At 37.9% G+C, this 19,071-nt stretch overlaps 1 protein-coding gene across 1 annotated transcript in view; it reads left to right on the top strand.

The window, feature by feature from the left end:
- Nucleotides 1-19,071, top strand: part of SYTL2 (synaptotagmin like 2) — an 81,897-nt gene that overhangs the window by 40,665 nt on the left and 22,161 nt on the right. The window contains exons 7-11 of the mRNA XM_007946250.2: nucleotides 2,519-6,364; nucleotides 9,466-9,567; nucleotides 11,608-11,661; nucleotides 12,903-12,950; nucleotides 16,965-17,059. Of these exons, the coding sequence (XP_007944441.2) occupies nucleotides 2,519-6,364; nucleotides 9,466-9,567; nucleotides 11,608-11,661; nucleotides 12,903-12,950; nucleotides 16,965-17,059 (4,145 nt within the window). The remainder of the gene's footprint in view (nucleotides 1-2,518; nucleotides 6,365-9,465; nucleotides 9,568-11,607; nucleotides 11,662-12,902; nucleotides 12,951-16,964; nucleotides 17,060-19,071) is intronic.

The following is a 19,071-nucleotide window of genomic DNA, read 5'->3' as shown; positions in this document are numbered from 1 at the left end:
GTATAGTGCCTAAGGCATTTGACTGCTAACCAGAAGGCTGGTGGTTCAAACTCACCAGCCACTCCTCAGAGGGAAGGTTGGGCAATCTACTTAGTCTTGATTGTTGTTGTTGTTATTTGCCATTGAGTCGGCCCCGACTCATAGTGACCCTTCCTTGGATTTCCGAGGCAGTATCACTACGGAAGTAGGAATGCCCAACCTTCCTTCCGAGGAGTGGCTGGTGGGTTTGAACCGCCAGCCTTCTGGTTAGCAGTCAAGTGCCTTAGGCACTATGCTACCAGAGCTCAGTCATGATACCACCTCGGAAACCCAAGGAGGGGTCGCTATGAGTTGGAATAGACCCGATGGCAATAAATTTGGTTTGGTTTGATGTGTAAATGTATATTCAAAAGATGAAAACCATTTCTCTTTGGTGATATTTCTCATTATAACCAATAGAAAAAAATTTGATAAACCTTTCTTGTTTTTCAAACTGCACCTGCTTTCCCTCTTCATGATTTTGTATGAACTACTTACTTGTGCTTTCTGGTGTTTTAAATCCCAAACTGACTATTAAATTTGGAAGGTAGGCACCAGCTAAATTCATTTTGGTTGACTAAGAGCCCTTCTGACCTCAAAGTGTTCATGAACAAAGTTTTGCTTATTCATTTATACCCTGCTTTTTTCTCTGCTTGCTACAAAATATACACAATTATATAATGGAACGTAAATAGAAAACCAGAACCAAAAACATGGTAAGCTGTAAATAAGCAAATTGTAGGAGTTTGACTTTAGCTCTGAAGTACAGAACAACCAATATCCTACTCATTTTCAGGCTGGAAAACACACACACACACACAAGAATTCCTCATAAGAAGGAAAACTCCCTGGTACTGAATTGTTAAAATAACTTTCTTCTTATTTTAAGAAAAATACACTTTAATTGTAAAATATTGTGAAGGAAGAAATAGAATAAAACAAAAACATCTGTGATGTTATCACCCATCATTAACTATTGCTAACATTGAAAGAGACTTGCAATAATTTTTAAGCATAAATATACTTTTTCAAATTGTACTTATACTGCCCAGACTTCTCTTTTCACTAACAGTATATCACAAACATTTTGTTCCATCATATTCTTTAAACAAACTAACAATTCTTAAAGATTTCTGAAAGATACTTCACAACTATTGGTATATATCTAATACTACATTGTGTTGTTAAGGAAGGAAACCAATATGTATTATGTGCTAGGTCTTGTATAAGCTTATGTTGTTCTCAGGTTTAGCCAGAGTTGCTGATTAAATTTAAAGATAGAATTGTATTAGCTGACATGTTCTCTAGTGCATTTGAAATGTGGCTGACTTCATAAAAATTTGGCTCACACAGTTTTCAGAAATATTTCTGTACTTGTATTGCATAACTTAGCATTTATAAGGAAGAGAGAGAGAAATGCTGAAAGACCCGAGTCTTAACTAAAGGGGAGGAATGCCACTCAGTTCTCTGATCTAAAGTGGTGTATTATGTATCCTTTGATTTCTTGATAGCTTAGAAAGAGCTTAAACATCTTTTTCTAGCCTCCTGGTCATTAGTTAAGGAGCTCTGGTGGTGTAGTGGTTAAGGCATTGGGCTGTTAACCAAAAGGTTGGCGGTTTGAACCCACCAGCTTTTCCACGGAAGAAAGATGGGGCAGTCTGTTCCATAAAGATTTCTTTGGAAACCCAGTAGGGGTGTTTTTGAATAGAAATTGACTTGATGGCAATGGTTTTGGTTTTGGTCATTAGTTAGCTATTAGGGAGCAGGTAGAGATCACGTTCTCCATCAATTCTCATTTTGATTTTAATTTGACTCACAGAAATAATGGGGGAAAACAGGGGAGCTTTTGAGATCATGGTTCTCGAGTTCCAGTATGTCAACCAGTCATTGAGATGGTCCAGATTCCTAGGCTCCATCTTCATAGATTTTGATTTATTGGGTCAGAGATAAGGCCCAGGAATATAAATATCTGTCGCCTTCAGATTTTCTGGAGCAAATTCTTTCTTTAGTCATCCTTGAAAGTCATTTTCCCAATTCCTGAATCACCTAAGTGTGCTTCTCAAACTGTGGTATAAGTCTTCTTTGAGGTTTATGACAGTGGATGAAGTCATAGAATCAGCATGGTATATCTTCCTGGATTGTTAGTTTCACTCAAAGACTTTAGAGCAGAATGATATTAATATTTAACATGGAACAGAATGTAAAATTCACATGAATTTTTAAAATAAACCAGGAACTTCAAAGAAATTTCCTAACTAGACCAACATCCCATACTTCTAGGGATCCATATTTACCCTTCTTTACTGTGATAGGGTACCTTTGGTAGAAAACCTTAATTAGGACAATTTTAATTGTAACTTTTCAGAAATAGTGATATAAACAGGGTAATGATATGGAATGTACAAATAAAATATGCCTTTTAAAAAGATAATTGAGTGATTGAATAATAATTCCTTAAGCATTCTCTTTTCCTACTTAGAAAAGCATTTCTATGTTGCAGATGAACTGTCTCATTGTGTTGATCCTGTGCCATCTCAGGTGCCAGATCAAAGTTCTAGAGACCATCAGCAAGGTAAGCCTCCTTTTCTCACTGCTGTAAAAGCTAAGACTTCCTCACGCTCTGGTCCACATACGACTGAGATAATGAAGACAACAGATGATTCCATATCTAAAGTCCTAGACTGGTTTAATCGAAGTTCTCATTCAGATGACAGACCATCTCTCAAACATCCCAGAGGAAAAGAGCCCAAAGAAAAAACAGACTTAAAATCACAAATTGCTATTGCCTTAGTCACAGATGACACAAGTCCAAAAGAAAATGGCTCAAAAGCCCTATCTCCCACCCAAGTTGAATTGAAGCCTGTGAGATCTGATTCAACATTCCTGGTGGAGGGAGATCTGCTACCTTCTGGAAATTACCAAGATAATGGTGTGAATTTCAAATTGAAATCTATGAATTTGTCCCCACAAGGCACCATGAAGGAAGGCCTAGGCATATTGCAATCATTTGAAAACTATGATGATGCAGGTCAAAGAAGTGAAAATAAGGACTGTAGCCAAGATTCAAAAAACACAGGAGAAGGAACTGGGATATATCTCCCGATCAGCAACTATTCCTATAGTGCTCTCAAAGGATCTGACACTGAAGATCAAGTTCCATGTAACATTAAGGATGTTGTCATCTTGAGTGAAGAAGAATCCAAGCTTTGTGTCCATCAAAAACATAGAGGAAACTTGGAAGTGAATTTTTACTCTTCAGCAATTGTTAAAGAGCCAAGTTTGAAAGACAACATGAAAGCAGAGAGAAAGAGCAAAGGAGGAGATACTTACATTCTGAAAGCTTCCTTAGAGGCAGAGAATATTGAGTTGCTCTCTGGGGCTGCCAACAACAGATCTCCTTGGAAGATGCCTGATGTTGGACCACAACAAGAATCTAATGAGCTTTCCAAGAATGAGGTGCAAAGAGAGAGGTATAAAAGAGTAAGTGATAGAATATCCTTTTGGGAAGGAGAAAAAGCTGCTGCCAAATTAACTTATAAAGAACCCACATCTTCATGCAGCCAGGGACCTTCTGCTAAAGCCTATCAGCCTGTGAAGTCACTGGGTATGCACACCAACAATTCATCTATAGGCCAAAATGACTATAATCAAGTCACTGCCAAGCAAGTGATTCTAGATGAGGACAATCAAGCTTCCCATCATTTGAGTTTTCATTCTTCAAATAAACCTAAAGAGACCAGACTCCCAAAATCAGGAGCACCCAGCATAAATGAGCCCATCAAAAAGTTGCCAGTGGAAGACAGTTTGCATTCTGGAAGGGATATTTCTTTACTAGCATTTCAACATCCCCTAAATGGTGACAATGAAATACAATCTCCCTTGGAAAAAGACAGTTCTCTAATTGGTGAATCAAAACCCCACTTTAAAGTTTTGACCTTAAAAGAAAGAATGGATGAAACCAACACAGAACAGGTCTATAATCACTCTCAGTTTGAGAATTTGAGAAAGTTTTGGGACTTAGAAGCTAAGTCAAACAGTGAGGCTAATGTTGAGAAGAAAAGTATCACAACAAACTATAAACATTCTATGCCTTTTAATAGCCACAAACACAAGGAATCCAATGACATTAAATCATCTGGGAAACATATGCATGAAGTAGAGGCTCCTCTAAGCCATAAAAAAACTCCAGCAAGGAAGGAAATGGAGAAATTAAATTCAAAGAGCATACCTCAGGTGCTACCAGATGAAACCACACTTCTGTGGAGACCACCCAGAACATCTATTCATCAGTTGCCAGGAAATGAGTCATCAAAGGAAAACATGGAAAAGAATACAGAATGGTCTGTTACTCCAGTAATCAAGAAAGAAAAAGATTACTCAGACCAAGAGATTGAAGAGTCCATAGTGAAAACAAGTGTTTTTTCTAGAGATTACAAAGACACTTTTAATGACAGCCTACAGAAACTGCTTGCAGAAGCTTCACCACCAGCTATCCAACCTTTTGGTGGAAAAGTTCTTGTGAAACAAGACCTTGAACGAGGTTTTTCTGAAAATAGAATGTGGCCTCAAAAGACAGATTTGGCTGATGCTGAGGAAGAAGCTGAACAACCTAAAGAGATAGTTAATGAGCATGTAGATAGAACTGTAGCTCCTCCAAAGGTTGAATGTAACACTTTCATTGCTAGTCTGAACAAACTCCTGAAGGAAGCATCTGAAATTTCACCCTCTCCCTTGCCAACCAATTTGGAACCTGTTACCGCTGGAACCCACTCTGAGCCTGAAGAGAGCAGGATTTTTGAAAAAGTGATGGATGGGAGTCACAACACTTCAGATGAGAGAGAAAGGATAGCTTCTTTTCCAAAGGAGGAAGAGACTTTGGGAAATGCAGCTGTCCCCCAGAAAGTTCAAAGTGGTGAGTGCCAACTAAACACAGAGAACTTGGTTCAGATGGCTGTGGGAGTTTCTCACCATCTTCACAGAAAGGATTCTTTCAGTGATGAGGCTACCTCTCCCCAACATCTGTCTTTTTCCTGGGATGCTCATCATGATTTCCAGGATAAGGCACTGCCTTCTCAAAGGGAAATCTCAGAAACTGTAGAAAAAGTCATTCTTCCACCCAAAACTGCATTGCATGATACAAATGCTGCATTACAGAAGCTACTAAGAGAAGCTCAGTTGAGTCATTTAACTGGGAGGGAAGTAATCTCTGGAGAAGTGAATGCAGAATTTCCTGAAGGAATACAGGCAGCAGATAGCCCCCAAATTTCTCAGGGAATTATGGCACCAGGAGCTACAATCAAAGTTCCAGACAGAAAGGATTTTTATTCCTTTAATTTAGTTCCTGATAAAACCTATGAAATTGGATCTTATGTAGTATCTACAGACAGAGTAGTTCAAATACCTCCATCAGAACAGAGCTTTATCTCATCTGGTTCCACTGTTGTTCTTTATAGCAAAGAACTACCTCAGGAAGGGGCAGAAACTGTGAGGGAAACAATTATTCACCCCAAATCACAGCACCTCAAATTCAGTTCTGGCTTAGAAAAACTACTGGAGGAAATCATTGAAAACTTCCCTGCAAAATATGAAAGCAGTACAGGGACTCTTTCTGTGTCACAGTCAATAGGCAGTACTGAGGAGCCCAGGCAAGCTGCTTCTGAATTTCATCTTGAGGAAATAAAAGAAACAGTGGAAAAGTCTGAGGCTCCATCAATTACTGAGAGTGCTTTTGATACTAGTTTAGAGAAACTCCTTAAAGAAATACCTGAAGTTTCTTACCAGCTCCAGATGTCAGTGAAGGAAGAAACTCCTGAGGAGTCCTCACTGTTAGAGAAGACTAAGTTCTTGGGTACAGTGTCCCATTTTTACTGGACAGCCTCAGAGGCATCTGAAATGAAGGTTAAGAGCAATGTTTTGAAATGTCAAGTCAACCAATGTGATAAAGAATTGGGAGGAGATAAAACTGTGACTGGTGTATTGGTAGATCTCTGTGGTCCTGAGAGTGGGATTGAGAGCTCTGGAATCCCACAACTTTGTGTAGACCATGAAATAGGGACCATTAAAACTATGTACTCTTCAGAGGACAGGGAATGTGAGATTGCAGGGAGAGAAGGGAATTTTCAGGAGCGTGACTTTCAAGAAGCTCCTGAACGAAATAATCTGTCCAGATATAGGCAACCCATTTCTCTCCTGATGAACCAAGAAAACCCTACAGAAGCAAGTAAAATTGAACTGTTTCTGGCATCACCATATAAGAGAAAAGAGAAAGAGGAAGAAAAAGTTTTCTTTGACTCTGATTTTTCCGATGGAAACATCAGTTCTAATGCCGAGAGCGGGAGATACACCAGTGAGCATTTTGTAATGTTTATTCCATTGATTTTGAGTCTACATTTTGAAATGTTGATGTAAAGAATGGTACATATTTTTTATTGGGATTAATTTGACACTCCCTGATGTTGCTAAATTTTTTAGCGCCTAAATCATTTGACTGCTAACCAGAAGGCTGGTGGTTCAAACCCACCAGCCACTCCTCGGAAGGAAGACTGGGCAATCTACTTCCATGGAGATACCACCTTGGAAACCCAAAGAGGGGTCGCTATGAGTCGGAACCGACTTGATGGCAGTGAGTTGTTGTTTTGTTTTGTTTTTTTTCCAGTTTTTCTGAGCCTTTTTTTTTTTTTAAAAAAAATAAAAGTACATTTTATTTTATAGTCTTTAATGAAATGAATAACATAGAGACAGTTTTACTGCAAGGCTGTGTTTGAGATTGATCTTTTGTCTCATTAATCTACCAATAGAATTTTTAGGTTTCAAAAATATTTTTAAAGACTTTTTGGGTTTAGAAAGAACTTCTAAAACACACAAGCTAGTTTTTCCTGGAAATAATGAGAATTTCTTTCTTATTGGCAATCTACATAGAAATCTCCAGTAATATCTATGGCAAGGAATTGCCACAGATGATCACAAATTTCCCTTTTAGGAGCAATATTTCACTACATTGTTGGATGCCAAGGAGAAAGTTCAGAACTGGAACTTTCCCTCAGGTATCTTGTGCTGTGGTGTTTTTGTTGCCACTCATGCCGTCTCATGTTCAGTAATTATATAATCTTTGCTATCTGCAGAATTTTCCCCTTCTAGAGTATGACTTTGGTCAGATGACTTCACCTGATTCCACCTAAGGGTATTGCCTGAATTGCATCACTGTTTGACTACAGCTTTGGTTAAGTTGATGGAGATATTACTTGATCACCACATTCATTTAAGTGGATTTGAGAGTGCTGGTTTCAGCCAGGCTATAAAACATAGAGCTGCTCTGTTTGCTATTCTGATCAACAGTTAGGCACTGAAGCGGAGAACCCTGGGAATAAATAGAAATGAGAAGTTACCTGATTAGAATGATGAAATGATAGAGGGTGCTCTGTGACAAGGATATTTTAACCAAAGTTGTGCAACTACTAGTGTTGATCACCTTCCTTATCATTTAATAAAGTTAAATGATTTAATAAAGCTAGTCATTTTCTAGCTCCCTTTGGTTTCAGAAAAACAGAGAAGCTTTACTGAATGGTTGACTTCTGAGGTTTGGAATCCCTTACAAGTAGCTACTAGGCCCTATTCTTGAAAACTGACTAAAGAATCAATGTTTAATCTCAATCAAGGTGAACCTTCTTTAATAAATGTTGCTAGTAAGAAAAGTGAAATACCATTTCTAATCTCTGAAAGCAGACATATGGAAGACTATAAACTAGCATATTAAACTTGATCAGGTAGACTATTACTTAACTATCCCATGAATTACTAGAGTAAACTGACCCAGAGAGGTGGAGAGCTTGCAAATTTATACTTACTTTGGAGACTATTGCTCTAATGTCTATTGCAATATTTATAGTATACCAACATAATTGATCGAATAGCAAAAAGCCTATCTAAAAATTAAATGATCAATATTAAATAACCACTCAAATAGAGCCATAGAAGGAATTTAAAAATGATAAGCCAAGTAAAAGCTATAAAATGGTGTAGTCATGGTTTTTATATTCTCTAGTATGTGTTAAAGACAAGGAGAGGGTAAAGGGAGGGTACCATAATTTTGGTGAACAAGCTAACATGTCTGACTTGTGACTGAACTATTAGCCAACCAATACTCAATGAGCTTCTTTAAAAAAAAAAAAAATTCCATGGCAAATGTTTATGGAAATGCTAGGAGATGATGTATATTTATCAGCATATTAAGGTCTCTGAGAAGTTCTACGCTAAGAAACCTTTTAAACTTAAAGAATCCATTCCCCTCCTCATCTTTTTTTTTCTTTTTTTCTTCCAAAATGCCTTTATTTGATAAAACAAAGACATTGGTTAAAGATAGGGTTTTCCTCCTTAAAAAAAAAAAAAGTTGTTGTTGAAAATATGCAAAGCAAAACATGCATCAGTTCAACCATTTCTACATGTACAGTTCAGTGACTTCAATTACATTCTTAGAGTTGTGCAGCCATTCTCACCCTTCTTTTCTGAGTTGATCTTCCTTTATGAACATAAACTTACTGTCCCCTAAGATTCTTATCTAATCTTTCAAGTTACTGTTTTCATTTTGATCCTGTATAGATAGTTCTTAGGAGTACATAATACTCAAAGCAGACCTTTTTTACTTTCCTCCTCTTTTTAAAAGGCCTACCTCATGTCATTTCCCAGCGTGTTTGTTGGAAATTTTACTAGGTCAAGAAACCCAAAAAGCCTACATCTGTTGATCTGGAGAACCCGCTATTCTCGATTATACACAGATGTTAAACATCTGAATACTCCTTCCAGGCTTTTCAGCTAATTTTTTTTTTTTAATGCCCCTGAAATCATCCCATGACTATTGTCTTTAAAAGCTAGGATGTTAAGTGGGAAGATCCAAAGTCTGGCAAGAAAAAATCATGTGCCAAAAATAGATGCATAGACATCTAAAAGACCACATTTCTAATGATACAGTAATCTTGTTTCTATATGATTTCATGTTTGAAATATTTCTTGACCAGGAGGATAATTTTTAAGAAAAAAAAAAAAAGTAGTTACTAAAGCAAAAAATAAACCATTGCTGCCAAGTGGATTTGGACTCACAGCAACCTTATAGGACAGAGAACTACCCTAGTTCTAGGGTTTCCAAGGCTACAATCTTTATGGAAGCAGACTACCGCATCTTTCTTCTGTGGAGCAGCTGGTGGGTTTGAACCACAGACCTTTTTGGTTGGCAGCCAAGCGCTTAACCACTGCACCACTAGGACTCCTAAAAAAGCAAACAATTAGTGGGAAATTTTATTTTCTTCTGTGAAGTAAATGCTTGTTGCAGTAAATAAATACAGAGATGCTTATGGCATGATGTCACCTTTCAAGCTACTATTTCAATGTCCATTGGTTGTTAAGATGTTTTCTTTTTTGTATTGTGCAGCATTCATCGGTTTTGTCTTGTAACAGGTTCAGAAGAAGAACCCAGTCCTGTTTTCAAAACTATGGAAAGGAGTGCTGCTAGGAAAATGCCTTGCAAAAGTCTAGAAGACATTTCATCAGATTCATCAAGTGAGAATAAAGGTTGCCCCATTGTTCATGCCCATCTAAGCTTAAAAATGCTTATGTGCTCTTCTGTGGCCTGACTGCATGCTGTTGTGCACCGAAACCCCTAAAAGGGGGAAGGTTAACAGACGAGAATAACCTTTCCCAAGTGAGATGAAGAGGCCCACCTAAAGCGATTAGAAGTTTGCTTTTAAAGGAACAAACGAAGTTCGAGATTCGATTACTAGAACACTAGGTTTCTTTGAATCAGTGAATCTCAGTTTGAGTGTTACTCAAGTCCATTGAGTTTTAAAAGATTTTAAAAGATTGAGTTTAAAAGATTGTGATAGTAGTAATACTACTAGTAAAGATAACATTTATTGAGCATTGTGTCCTAGATACTTGGCTAAGTGTTTTACATACATTATCTCATTTAATCCTTTTAAGAAACCTTTGAGGAATGAGTTCTTATCCCCATTTCACAGATGAGGAAAATGAAACTCAAAGAGGTGAAGTAACTTGCTTAGTGTCACACAACAGAGCTGGGTCTCAAGATCAACAGACTATTATCAAGAGCATTTGTGAAGTAACAGTGCTATATCTGACAGTGTTGAATGTCAGTGAATTTTGTAGGATATGAAAATGAATTACTTCCTGGCTTCACAGGACTTTTCTCTTTTATCCTTTCTTTCCTATGGATGCCTTTCTTTTGGATCCTGGAGCTATAAACCCAGATACTGCCCAACATGGACCATTTTAGGGACACTATTCCCTACGGGCTGCTTCTTTAATTGGTGAAGGATTTCTTGAGGACTAACAGAAAGCCTAATGTATATAGGGACTTATGTGCCAGGCAAATGGACTTAGAAATCATGACTTGTAGGGGTTTTAATTGTTACTGTTTTTAAGCTTAAAATATACCCCTAGGATTACAGAGGGTCATGAGAAAACTACTGAGCAAAATTAACCACTGCCAAACTCATGTGGTAGATAATTGACATTGTGAGTTTTATGTTGTGTTTTAAAATGAATGTGCATTTGAAACTAAAATGTCAGAGTTTACAAAGGAAAAGTCACTACACCAAGCAATTTCTTCAATCCAGAGATTCTCGGGGCTCTGAAGACAGTATCTCTAATTTAAAATGCAGTCCTTACCCTCCCAAGGATCTTGGAATCTCGGGTTGGAGGGGACCTTGAAAATCATCCATTCCATCCTCCCCCTAATGCAGGAATTCCCTCTAAAGCTGCCTTAACAGGTGGCCAACCCCCACATCCTTTTGAATAATTCCAGAGAAGGCGAGTCCAGTCCTTTGTTGGACAGCCTTGATTGTTCTTCTGTATATTGGTAATGGCCCCTAAGGGGGGGGGAAAAAAAAAAAAAAAAAAAGAACAACTCTGCAGCAATTGTCCAATTTAGCAGACCTCTTGCCTGAGAAGTGTGAGAGTATTTCCATGGTGCAGCTTTAAATTACTTAGGAATGTGTAGGGTTAAAAAAAAAAAAAAAAACTACCATCAGCTGACGGGTATTCCTGCATGCTCCATTTCAAATACCAATACCCACTCTCACACTAGCCTGCCAAGATTCCACTTAGCAGCTGGTCCCCAGTTACATCTTTTCAGTTGACTTCCCAAGCAAGCCTCCCAGAGGCATATGCAAACGATGATGCACACACACAAATATTTGTTAATAGACCAAGGGTTTGGGAAGGTTTTAGTCACGGCTAGCTTTTTACTCTTTCCAGAAGAATAGAGAGGCTGTTGTAGCCTGTGCTTTCTCTTGCTGCCGGCCGATTGCTTGCTCTGCGCTAACCCTCTAACCCTTGGGAGTCAGTGTGCAGCAGTGTGCTGATGTAAGCTGCATCGGGGCTGAAATGGGAGCTCCCGCTATAGCACTGGCTCAAGTAGCTAATCTACAGAGAAAGTATTTTGGGGAAGACATCTTGGTTGCACCCCTCACTGCATCTTGACTAACTGCTTCCAACTCCGGGGGCTTCCAGGGACAGTCTCATTGTTCTTTCTCTCCCAGGGTCAGCCGTGTTAACCATCTGTTAATTTCTCCTGAACAGATCAAGCAAAAGTAGATAATCTGCCAGAAGAATTAGTACGTAGTGCTGAAGATGGTAAATATCTTTATATATTTGCATGTCTTTCTGTGTATTAGGCTATGGGATGATTTGGGCAGCGTCCGGGACGCAGCTGTTAGATAAATAGAAGAACGTCATTTGCCACTATGTAATGAATGGCACTTAAGTTATTATAAAAACAGCTCTGACTTGGTGTATTTAATACTGTTTGTATTCTTAAGGCTACTGCTGGTGATACCTTGTAGGATCTTACCAGAGACCCTTAGGAAGCAAGAGTTTCTATAAATAGAAAATTTCATTTCTATAGATATGAGCTGATTTTTGCTACTCTGACTTGCAGAAGTCCTTGTGAAGACAGGGCAAGTGGAGTGGGTTCCTGGGATAAGTTATTCTTGTTTGATTCTCAAATTTCAGCAATAAGTCTGTGGGCACAACTGATAAAGCCTTAAGTTCAAAGGAAAGGGTCCCAGAACAAAGGTGGGCATCCTGCCTCTGCTCATGACAAATACTAGGTACAAACCCAGAGTGAAATTATTTATTCTCAGTATTAAGGAGCCAGAAGATCTTGAAGCTTGTCAATGGACCAGGTATTACTTGGTTCAGTTAAGAAATGATTAGAATAATAGTGCCTGGTCGGGGGAGACATGAAAATGGATCTGATTTTTATAGTTCATCGTTAATGCAAATGTATAATTCATATTTGTATGCTGGTACTGCTGGGGTTTTGCATTTTTTCTTTTTTCTTTTTGCTAAATTGCCTTCACTATATCAATAAAAATGTTTATTCACTAAGCTTTTCCATATAAAATGCAAACAGCTTTTCAAAGGTCATGAATCAGTTCCTTTTATGTAATAAGTTTGGTCTTTCTCATTGAGGGGCAGGGATTTTTGTCTTGTTTTTACAAATAGGAAAAGCTCAGAGATGATGAGGCGACTTGTCTAAATATCCTTTAGATAGGCAGTCAGTGGGTGGGCCAGGAATGGAATCTCGGCTTCATTACTCCTAGTCCAGTGCTCTTTCCCATTTTCCATGCTGTGGCTTAGTGAATTAAAGGAAATATGCTAAGTATCTCCTATCTGGATCTTGGATTTTTAGTTGAACAGGAGACCTTAAAGAAGATGAAGAGTCAACTGGGGCATGAATGAAAGCTAGCTGAAAACCTGTCAGCTGTATTCTGCAGTCTCAGTTGTGAAACTGACATTTGAGCTTTACTTTTTTGTCTCATTATTCCTTCTGTTAAAATGGTATTTATTCTCAATGTTGCTCTTCTGAGTAGATCAAAAAGCAGATCAGGAACCAGAAACAAATGAATGCATACCAGGAAGTGAGTAGTAGGATCTTTTTAACAAATAACTAAACTTTGCCACTCTACATGGTGTTAAATATACTGAAATAACTAACTTCATTAATAAATAATTTAGCATTTATTATTGGTACTAAAATCCTGCAGCCTAAAAAACTATTTCATTCTGACAAGGGCTTTATTTAAAAGCACTTTATTACTATCTATGTTGAAAGATACTAATTTGTGGTTCTACTGAGAAAGATGTTTATATAAAATGTTACATATAGATGTATGTCTATATAATATATGTTGTTGTTGTTGTTGTTGTTGTTGTTATGTGCCGTAGAGTCATACCCGACTCATAGCGACCCCTCCTTGGGTTTCCGAGGCAGTATCACTACGGAAGTAGATTGCCCTATCTTTCTTCCGAGGAGTGGCTGGTGGGTTTGAACCGTCAGCCTTCTGGCTAGCAGTCAAGTGCCTTAGGCACTATGCTACCAGAGCTCCTATATAATATATGTATATATCTTATTTAACATATATCTTATATATTATTGCTGAATATTCTGCTTTTGTCAGACTCTCTGCTCTTTGAAGCTTTGCTAAATCAAATGGGCATCTTCTAGTATCATTTGACTTTTATGTTGCCATATGGTCTTGAGTACTGAATCTCTTATGTCCTCTATACAAGACTATAGACATGAAGCAGTTTGTACTTTATTTGGACCTAAGAAAGAACTGCACTTTGACAACTAATATTTACATGGTTGTATATATCTCTCTACATATCTATATAAGCAAATTTTATTGTGTACAAGATTTAAAGTCTAAGGTTCAAAACTGAGGTTATATTCGACATATAAAGCAAGTAAATATCTGAATCTAGAAAATAAATGTATACTTGTGGTGACTAATGTTTATCAACTAATTTATATTCACCACCAGATAAAGATAATCCTGTGTTTTCCCTTTTCTTTTCAATCTTAAAATTGTCCTACTTAGCTGAGACTACTGTCTTAAGGACAAATAGCACATTAAAAAGGTATTTTTAGAGCCTAGCAAAACAATGCCAGACATGTACATGTGCCATCTTGGCTTTCCAATTTCAGTCAGTTTCCTAAAAATAGGCACTGGAGGTATGTAGGTAAGAACATGCCTGCTCTCAGGAGTTCACAGCATTTTCAATAACAATCCCCAACAGTTTTTGGATGTGCTAATAGACTTTAATGAGAATAGCTAAATGAAGGAGCCATTAGATGGAAAAAGTGCTGATGCTAGAAATCAGTGACATCTAGTATGAAACCTGAAACTTTGCTCAAGAGGTCCACCTGTGAAGGTGCTGAGCTTTGGCACCTGACTTGACAAATACGTAAGAACTGCCTAGGAAAGAAGCAAGACTCTGGCCCTTGTGGGCGTGTGTTCTCTCTTTAGCTGCTACAGAAGAAGCAAGACTTCTGCCCATAGCAAAGTGTTAGGTAAAACAGCCTTTCAGTTGCTTTTGAACTGGCAGATGCTTAAGGTTGGGTATCTTATTTTCTCCTGTTATATTTTATTCAACATTTAGTCTGAGGAATGAAAACAAAATGTGTACAGCACATGGGCCTATATATATATATATGTATCTTTATTTGTGACCTCCTGATTGACTTAGTTATTGGGCAAGTAAGTTATTGGGTAAGTAAGCTAATAGTATGTGAATTAATTTCTTCCAATTGTATGGTATTTCCCAAAATTACCCTCAGTGCCTGGGCCAAATGTATTCCTTTCCTTTAGGTGAAGGAGTATATTTTTACCACAAAAAACAAAATGAAATCCATGATCAAAACATAAGTAAAATTCATAAATATAAAATTGACTACATCTGATTGATTTTGACCTAGTGGTATTATCCAACAATATATTTTAAAAAAAATAATATTAAAAAAAAAAAAAATCTCACTGCCGTCAAGTTGGACCCAACTCATAGCGATCCCTCCTTGGGTTTCCGAGGTGGTATCCCTATGGGATACACTCCTTCCAAGGAGTGGCTGGTGGGTTTGAACCATCAGCCTTCTAGTTAGCAGTCAGATGCTTTAGGCACTATGCCACATTTTTATAACAACAAAATTTTGCATGCTCATTGGGCCATACTCTGGCTTCCTGGGACATATTCTAACACTGTTGTCCATATATGTCACCCTAATACACACACCTGCACACACACACATTCTTGTTTAGTTGGAAGTGATTAAAGCAAATATTATTCTAGTGAAACACTATAAATGTATTTTGATGTGTAGCTCAATTTTCAGTTTTTCTTTCATTAGATTTCCTCTAACTAAAAATTAAATTAACTAATACCTGGGGTCCAATCTGAGGCTTTTGAGTTATACTGTTATTTGTGTATCATGGAATAATTGTAACTCATAGCTACCCTATAGGACAGAGTAAAACTGCCCCATAGAGTTACCTAGGCTGTAATCTATACAGGAGCAGATCTGGGCAAATCTTTCCTTCCAAGAAGCTACTAGTGGAGTCAAACCACCAACCTTTCGATTAGCAGCTGAGCACTTAACCATTACACCACATACCGCCAGGGTTCTTTCCTTTGAGTTATATATATAGAGAGAAATATAATTTTATTTTTGTCTATTTTACTAATATCCCTTCAAAACATAAAGCTAAGATACCTGTGTATCATGTTCAGCAGATAATTTAATAATATCACATGATATCTATTTGTTTAACAACTACTTACATAGGGTCTGGGAGTTCTGGTGGCATAGTGTCTAAGGCATTTGACTGCTAACCAAAGGCTGGCGATTCAAACCCACCAGCCACTTCTCAGAAGGAAGGTTGGGCAATCTACTTCAGTAGTGATACTGCCTCGGAACCCAAGGAGGCGTCGCTATGAGTCAGATCCGACTTGACAGCAGTGAGTTTGGGGTTTTTTTTTTTTGGTATATAGAGTTTACTATATAGTGCCTAAAGGCACTTGACTGCTCACCAGAAGGCTGGCGGTTCAAACCCACCAGCCACTCCTTGGAAGGAAGGTTGGGCAATCTATTTCCATAGTGATACTGCCTCGGAAACCCAAGGAGGGGTCGCTATGAGTCGAGTCCAACTTGACGGCACATAACAACAACAACAACAGGGTTTACTATGGGCCATGCACTAAGCACTTTGAAGAATATTAACTCATGCCATATAAAAGCTACAGTTCACTCTAAGAAAAACTTAGATATTGTGATTCTTAGACAAAGAAGAAAATAGTTTTCTAGCTGGAAATATGCAAATTAGGAATAAAATTTATCATCTTATTGTGCCTTCCACACATATACTTAATATATCAGAAAGAATCCATATACCACCTTTTCATATTAAATTCTCAGAGTATTCTAACCTGAATCATTCAACCTTGGCCTTGGAATATCTCTATCGATTATCCTCTGAGTTGACAGGTATCTAAATAATTTCTATTTTTTTTTTAATTTTAAAATTATACTCTTTCATAATTCTGAGTGAAACACTATCAGAAAAGTAATCCCCATAATCACTAAACAAACAAACCATCTTTTAGGCTCTCAGTAAATAGCCAGGCCACTGTTATTATTGACTTGTATACAGAGATCTTTACCATCCAGATGAAATAGTTTTCAGCTTGCAGCATGTTAGAAATATAATGTATCTTGAGGAGATGAACCAATAAATTATAGCTTAGATCTTGGGGTTAGATATTCAAATATGAAAAAATAAAATCAATCAAAAAATTGTTAAAATATTGACAATATTCCTTAATACAATTCAAGTCCAGCTGCAATTCAATAAAAACTCCTAGTTTTTTTAATTAATTTTTATTTTGAATTTGGTTCACCTCCTTGCTAGTTCTCTATGTAATTTATGAAAACTGCATGTTGCTTACCTTATGATCCTGTGCATGTAAACTACTGTGCCTCTAACCTTTTTACAAAAACGTCTCTGTTCTTAGATGAAAGAGAAATGTGTTTTCAACTTATGCCTAATGTTGTCTGACAATTGTAAGAATAATTTTGAAATGGAAATGCTGCTGTTTAGTTTCCACAGTGCCATCACAACCTGGTAATCAGTTTTCCCATCCTGACAAACTCAAAAGGATGAGCAAGTCTGTTCCAGCATTTCTCCAAGATGAGGCAAGTTCGTCTTTTGTACTTTCAGAAAAATGGAACCAGATAGGTGGATTTTCTAATGCCAAGATTGGAATATTCGTATTCTGTTGTGGCAGAGACCAAAGAGGTCAGCAGGACTGACCCTTGCCTTCCAAGTCAATAGAGGTAGTGTTGTTGATCCTGGAACAAGGTGACATGTTTCATTTGACTCAAATAGTAACTCTTTTTGGTTATTGCATAGATTTGGAAATGTGACTTTTATTTCAAAGTGAGTACAAAATAAGAATCAAGGCAGAAATATGTTGACATGAACTAAGTACTCCTCTGTAATTTAGAGTAGAATTTATGAAAACTTAGTCTAGGTAGCATAACTAGTTTGAAAACGTTTGTTAAAATCATAAAAATAGCAATGACAATAGCAAATTTTAAAGAATCTAGGGGGGAAAAAAACTCAACTGCTGTCTAGTTGATTCAACTCACAGTGACCCCCTCCTTGTGTTTCTGAGGCGGTATCTGTACGGAAGTAGTTTGCCCCATCTTCCTTCCAAGGAGTAGCTGGTAGGTTTGAACTGCTAGCCTTCTGGTTAGCAGTCAAATGCCTTAGTCACCATGCCACCAGAGCTCTCTTACAGAATCTGTTGTGTTGTTGTTATGTGCCATTGAGTCAGACCCAACTCATAGCGACCCCTCTTTGGGTTTCAGACACAGTATCACCCTGGAAATAGATCTTCCTTCCAAGGAGTGGCTGGTGGGTTTGAACCACTAACCTTCTGGTTAGCAGTCAAATACCTTAGGCACTACGCTACCAGAGCTCTCTTAAAGAATCTAGTAGGTGCTAAAGGAGTTCTGGTGGTGTGGTGCCAAAGGCATTTGACTACTAACCAGAAGGTTGGTGGTTCAAACCCACCAGCTACTCCACAGAAAGAAGACTGTGCAATCTACTTCTGTAAAGATTTACTGCCTCGGAAACCCAAAGGGGGTCGCTATGAGTCAGAATCGAAGGCAGTTTGGTTTGGGTTTGAGTAGGTGCTAGACACTTTGCAATACATTATCTCATTTAATCCCCATACCTACACTGGGATGGAGGCACCATCATTATCCTCACATATGACAGGTGTGGAAACTGAGTCTTAGAGAGGTAAAGTAACCTTACTTAGCTGGAAAGGAGTTGAATTAGGACTGGAATCCAGATCTGACTCCAGACCTACTGCTGTCCCATGTTATCTCAAATAAGTTCTTGACTATTAGTTACTATTTGTTGAGTACCTAGTATGTACCAGGCACTTAATATTCATTCTAAAATCCAACCTTTGCTAACTGAATATGATAAATAGTATTTTTTTCAATTTTATAAAAGAGAAAGGAGCCCTAGAGAGGTTAAGTAACTTTCCCCAAATCCATCAGCTACTAAAAAGTAGATTTGGGATTCAAATCCTTTGATTCAAACTCATGTTCTTGCAGTCAGGTAGTTAGAAGCCTGAACTTTGGAATCAGACATTCCCAGTTCTGGCTATGATACTTATTTGCTGTCTAATCATGGACAAGTTCTTTAACCTGTCTTGAGTCTGGTTTCCCCTTACCTTACAACATGAGGTTACAAGGAGTCAGTGGGATAATGCAGGGAAAGCACAAAGTGAGTACCCAGTAAATGTTAGCTGTTACTATTTGCAGTTTTGGTCTGATTTCTGGTAGTGAAATAGAAGGCTTCATCTTCAAGCATTCTCTTGGTAGGTAGAATGTTAAGAAAGCTTTGGACAACAAATACATATTGCCCCCACTCCGTGAGCACCAAGTAAATTATACCCCTCTGTTCATTCACCAGGAAAGAGACCTGGTTGCACAGTGGTTAAAGCACTAGGCTGCTAACCAAAAGGTTGGCAGTTCAAACCCACCAGCCACTCCTTGGGAGAAAGATATGGCAATTTGATATACTAGGTAAAACGTAACACATGTGGTAATAGAGGGACATGCCTGTAAGCATGTAAGAAGTCTTAGAAACCCTGTGGCTCATTTATACTCTGTTATATAGGGTTACT

The sequence above is a fragment of the Orycteropus afer genome, unplaced genomic scaffold (assembly GCF_000298275.1).
Source record: "Orycteropus afer afer isolate SDZICR_OR568_19922 unplaced genomic scaffold, OryAfe1.0 scaffold00154, whole genome shotgun sequence".
Classification (NCBI taxonomy): domain Eukaryota; kingdom Metazoa; phylum Chordata; class Mammalia; order Tubulidentata; family Orycteropodidae; genus Orycteropus; species Orycteropus afer.
The sequence above is the reverse complement of the archived record's forward strand: the minus strand, read 5'-3'. Positions and strand labels throughout refer to the sequence as shown.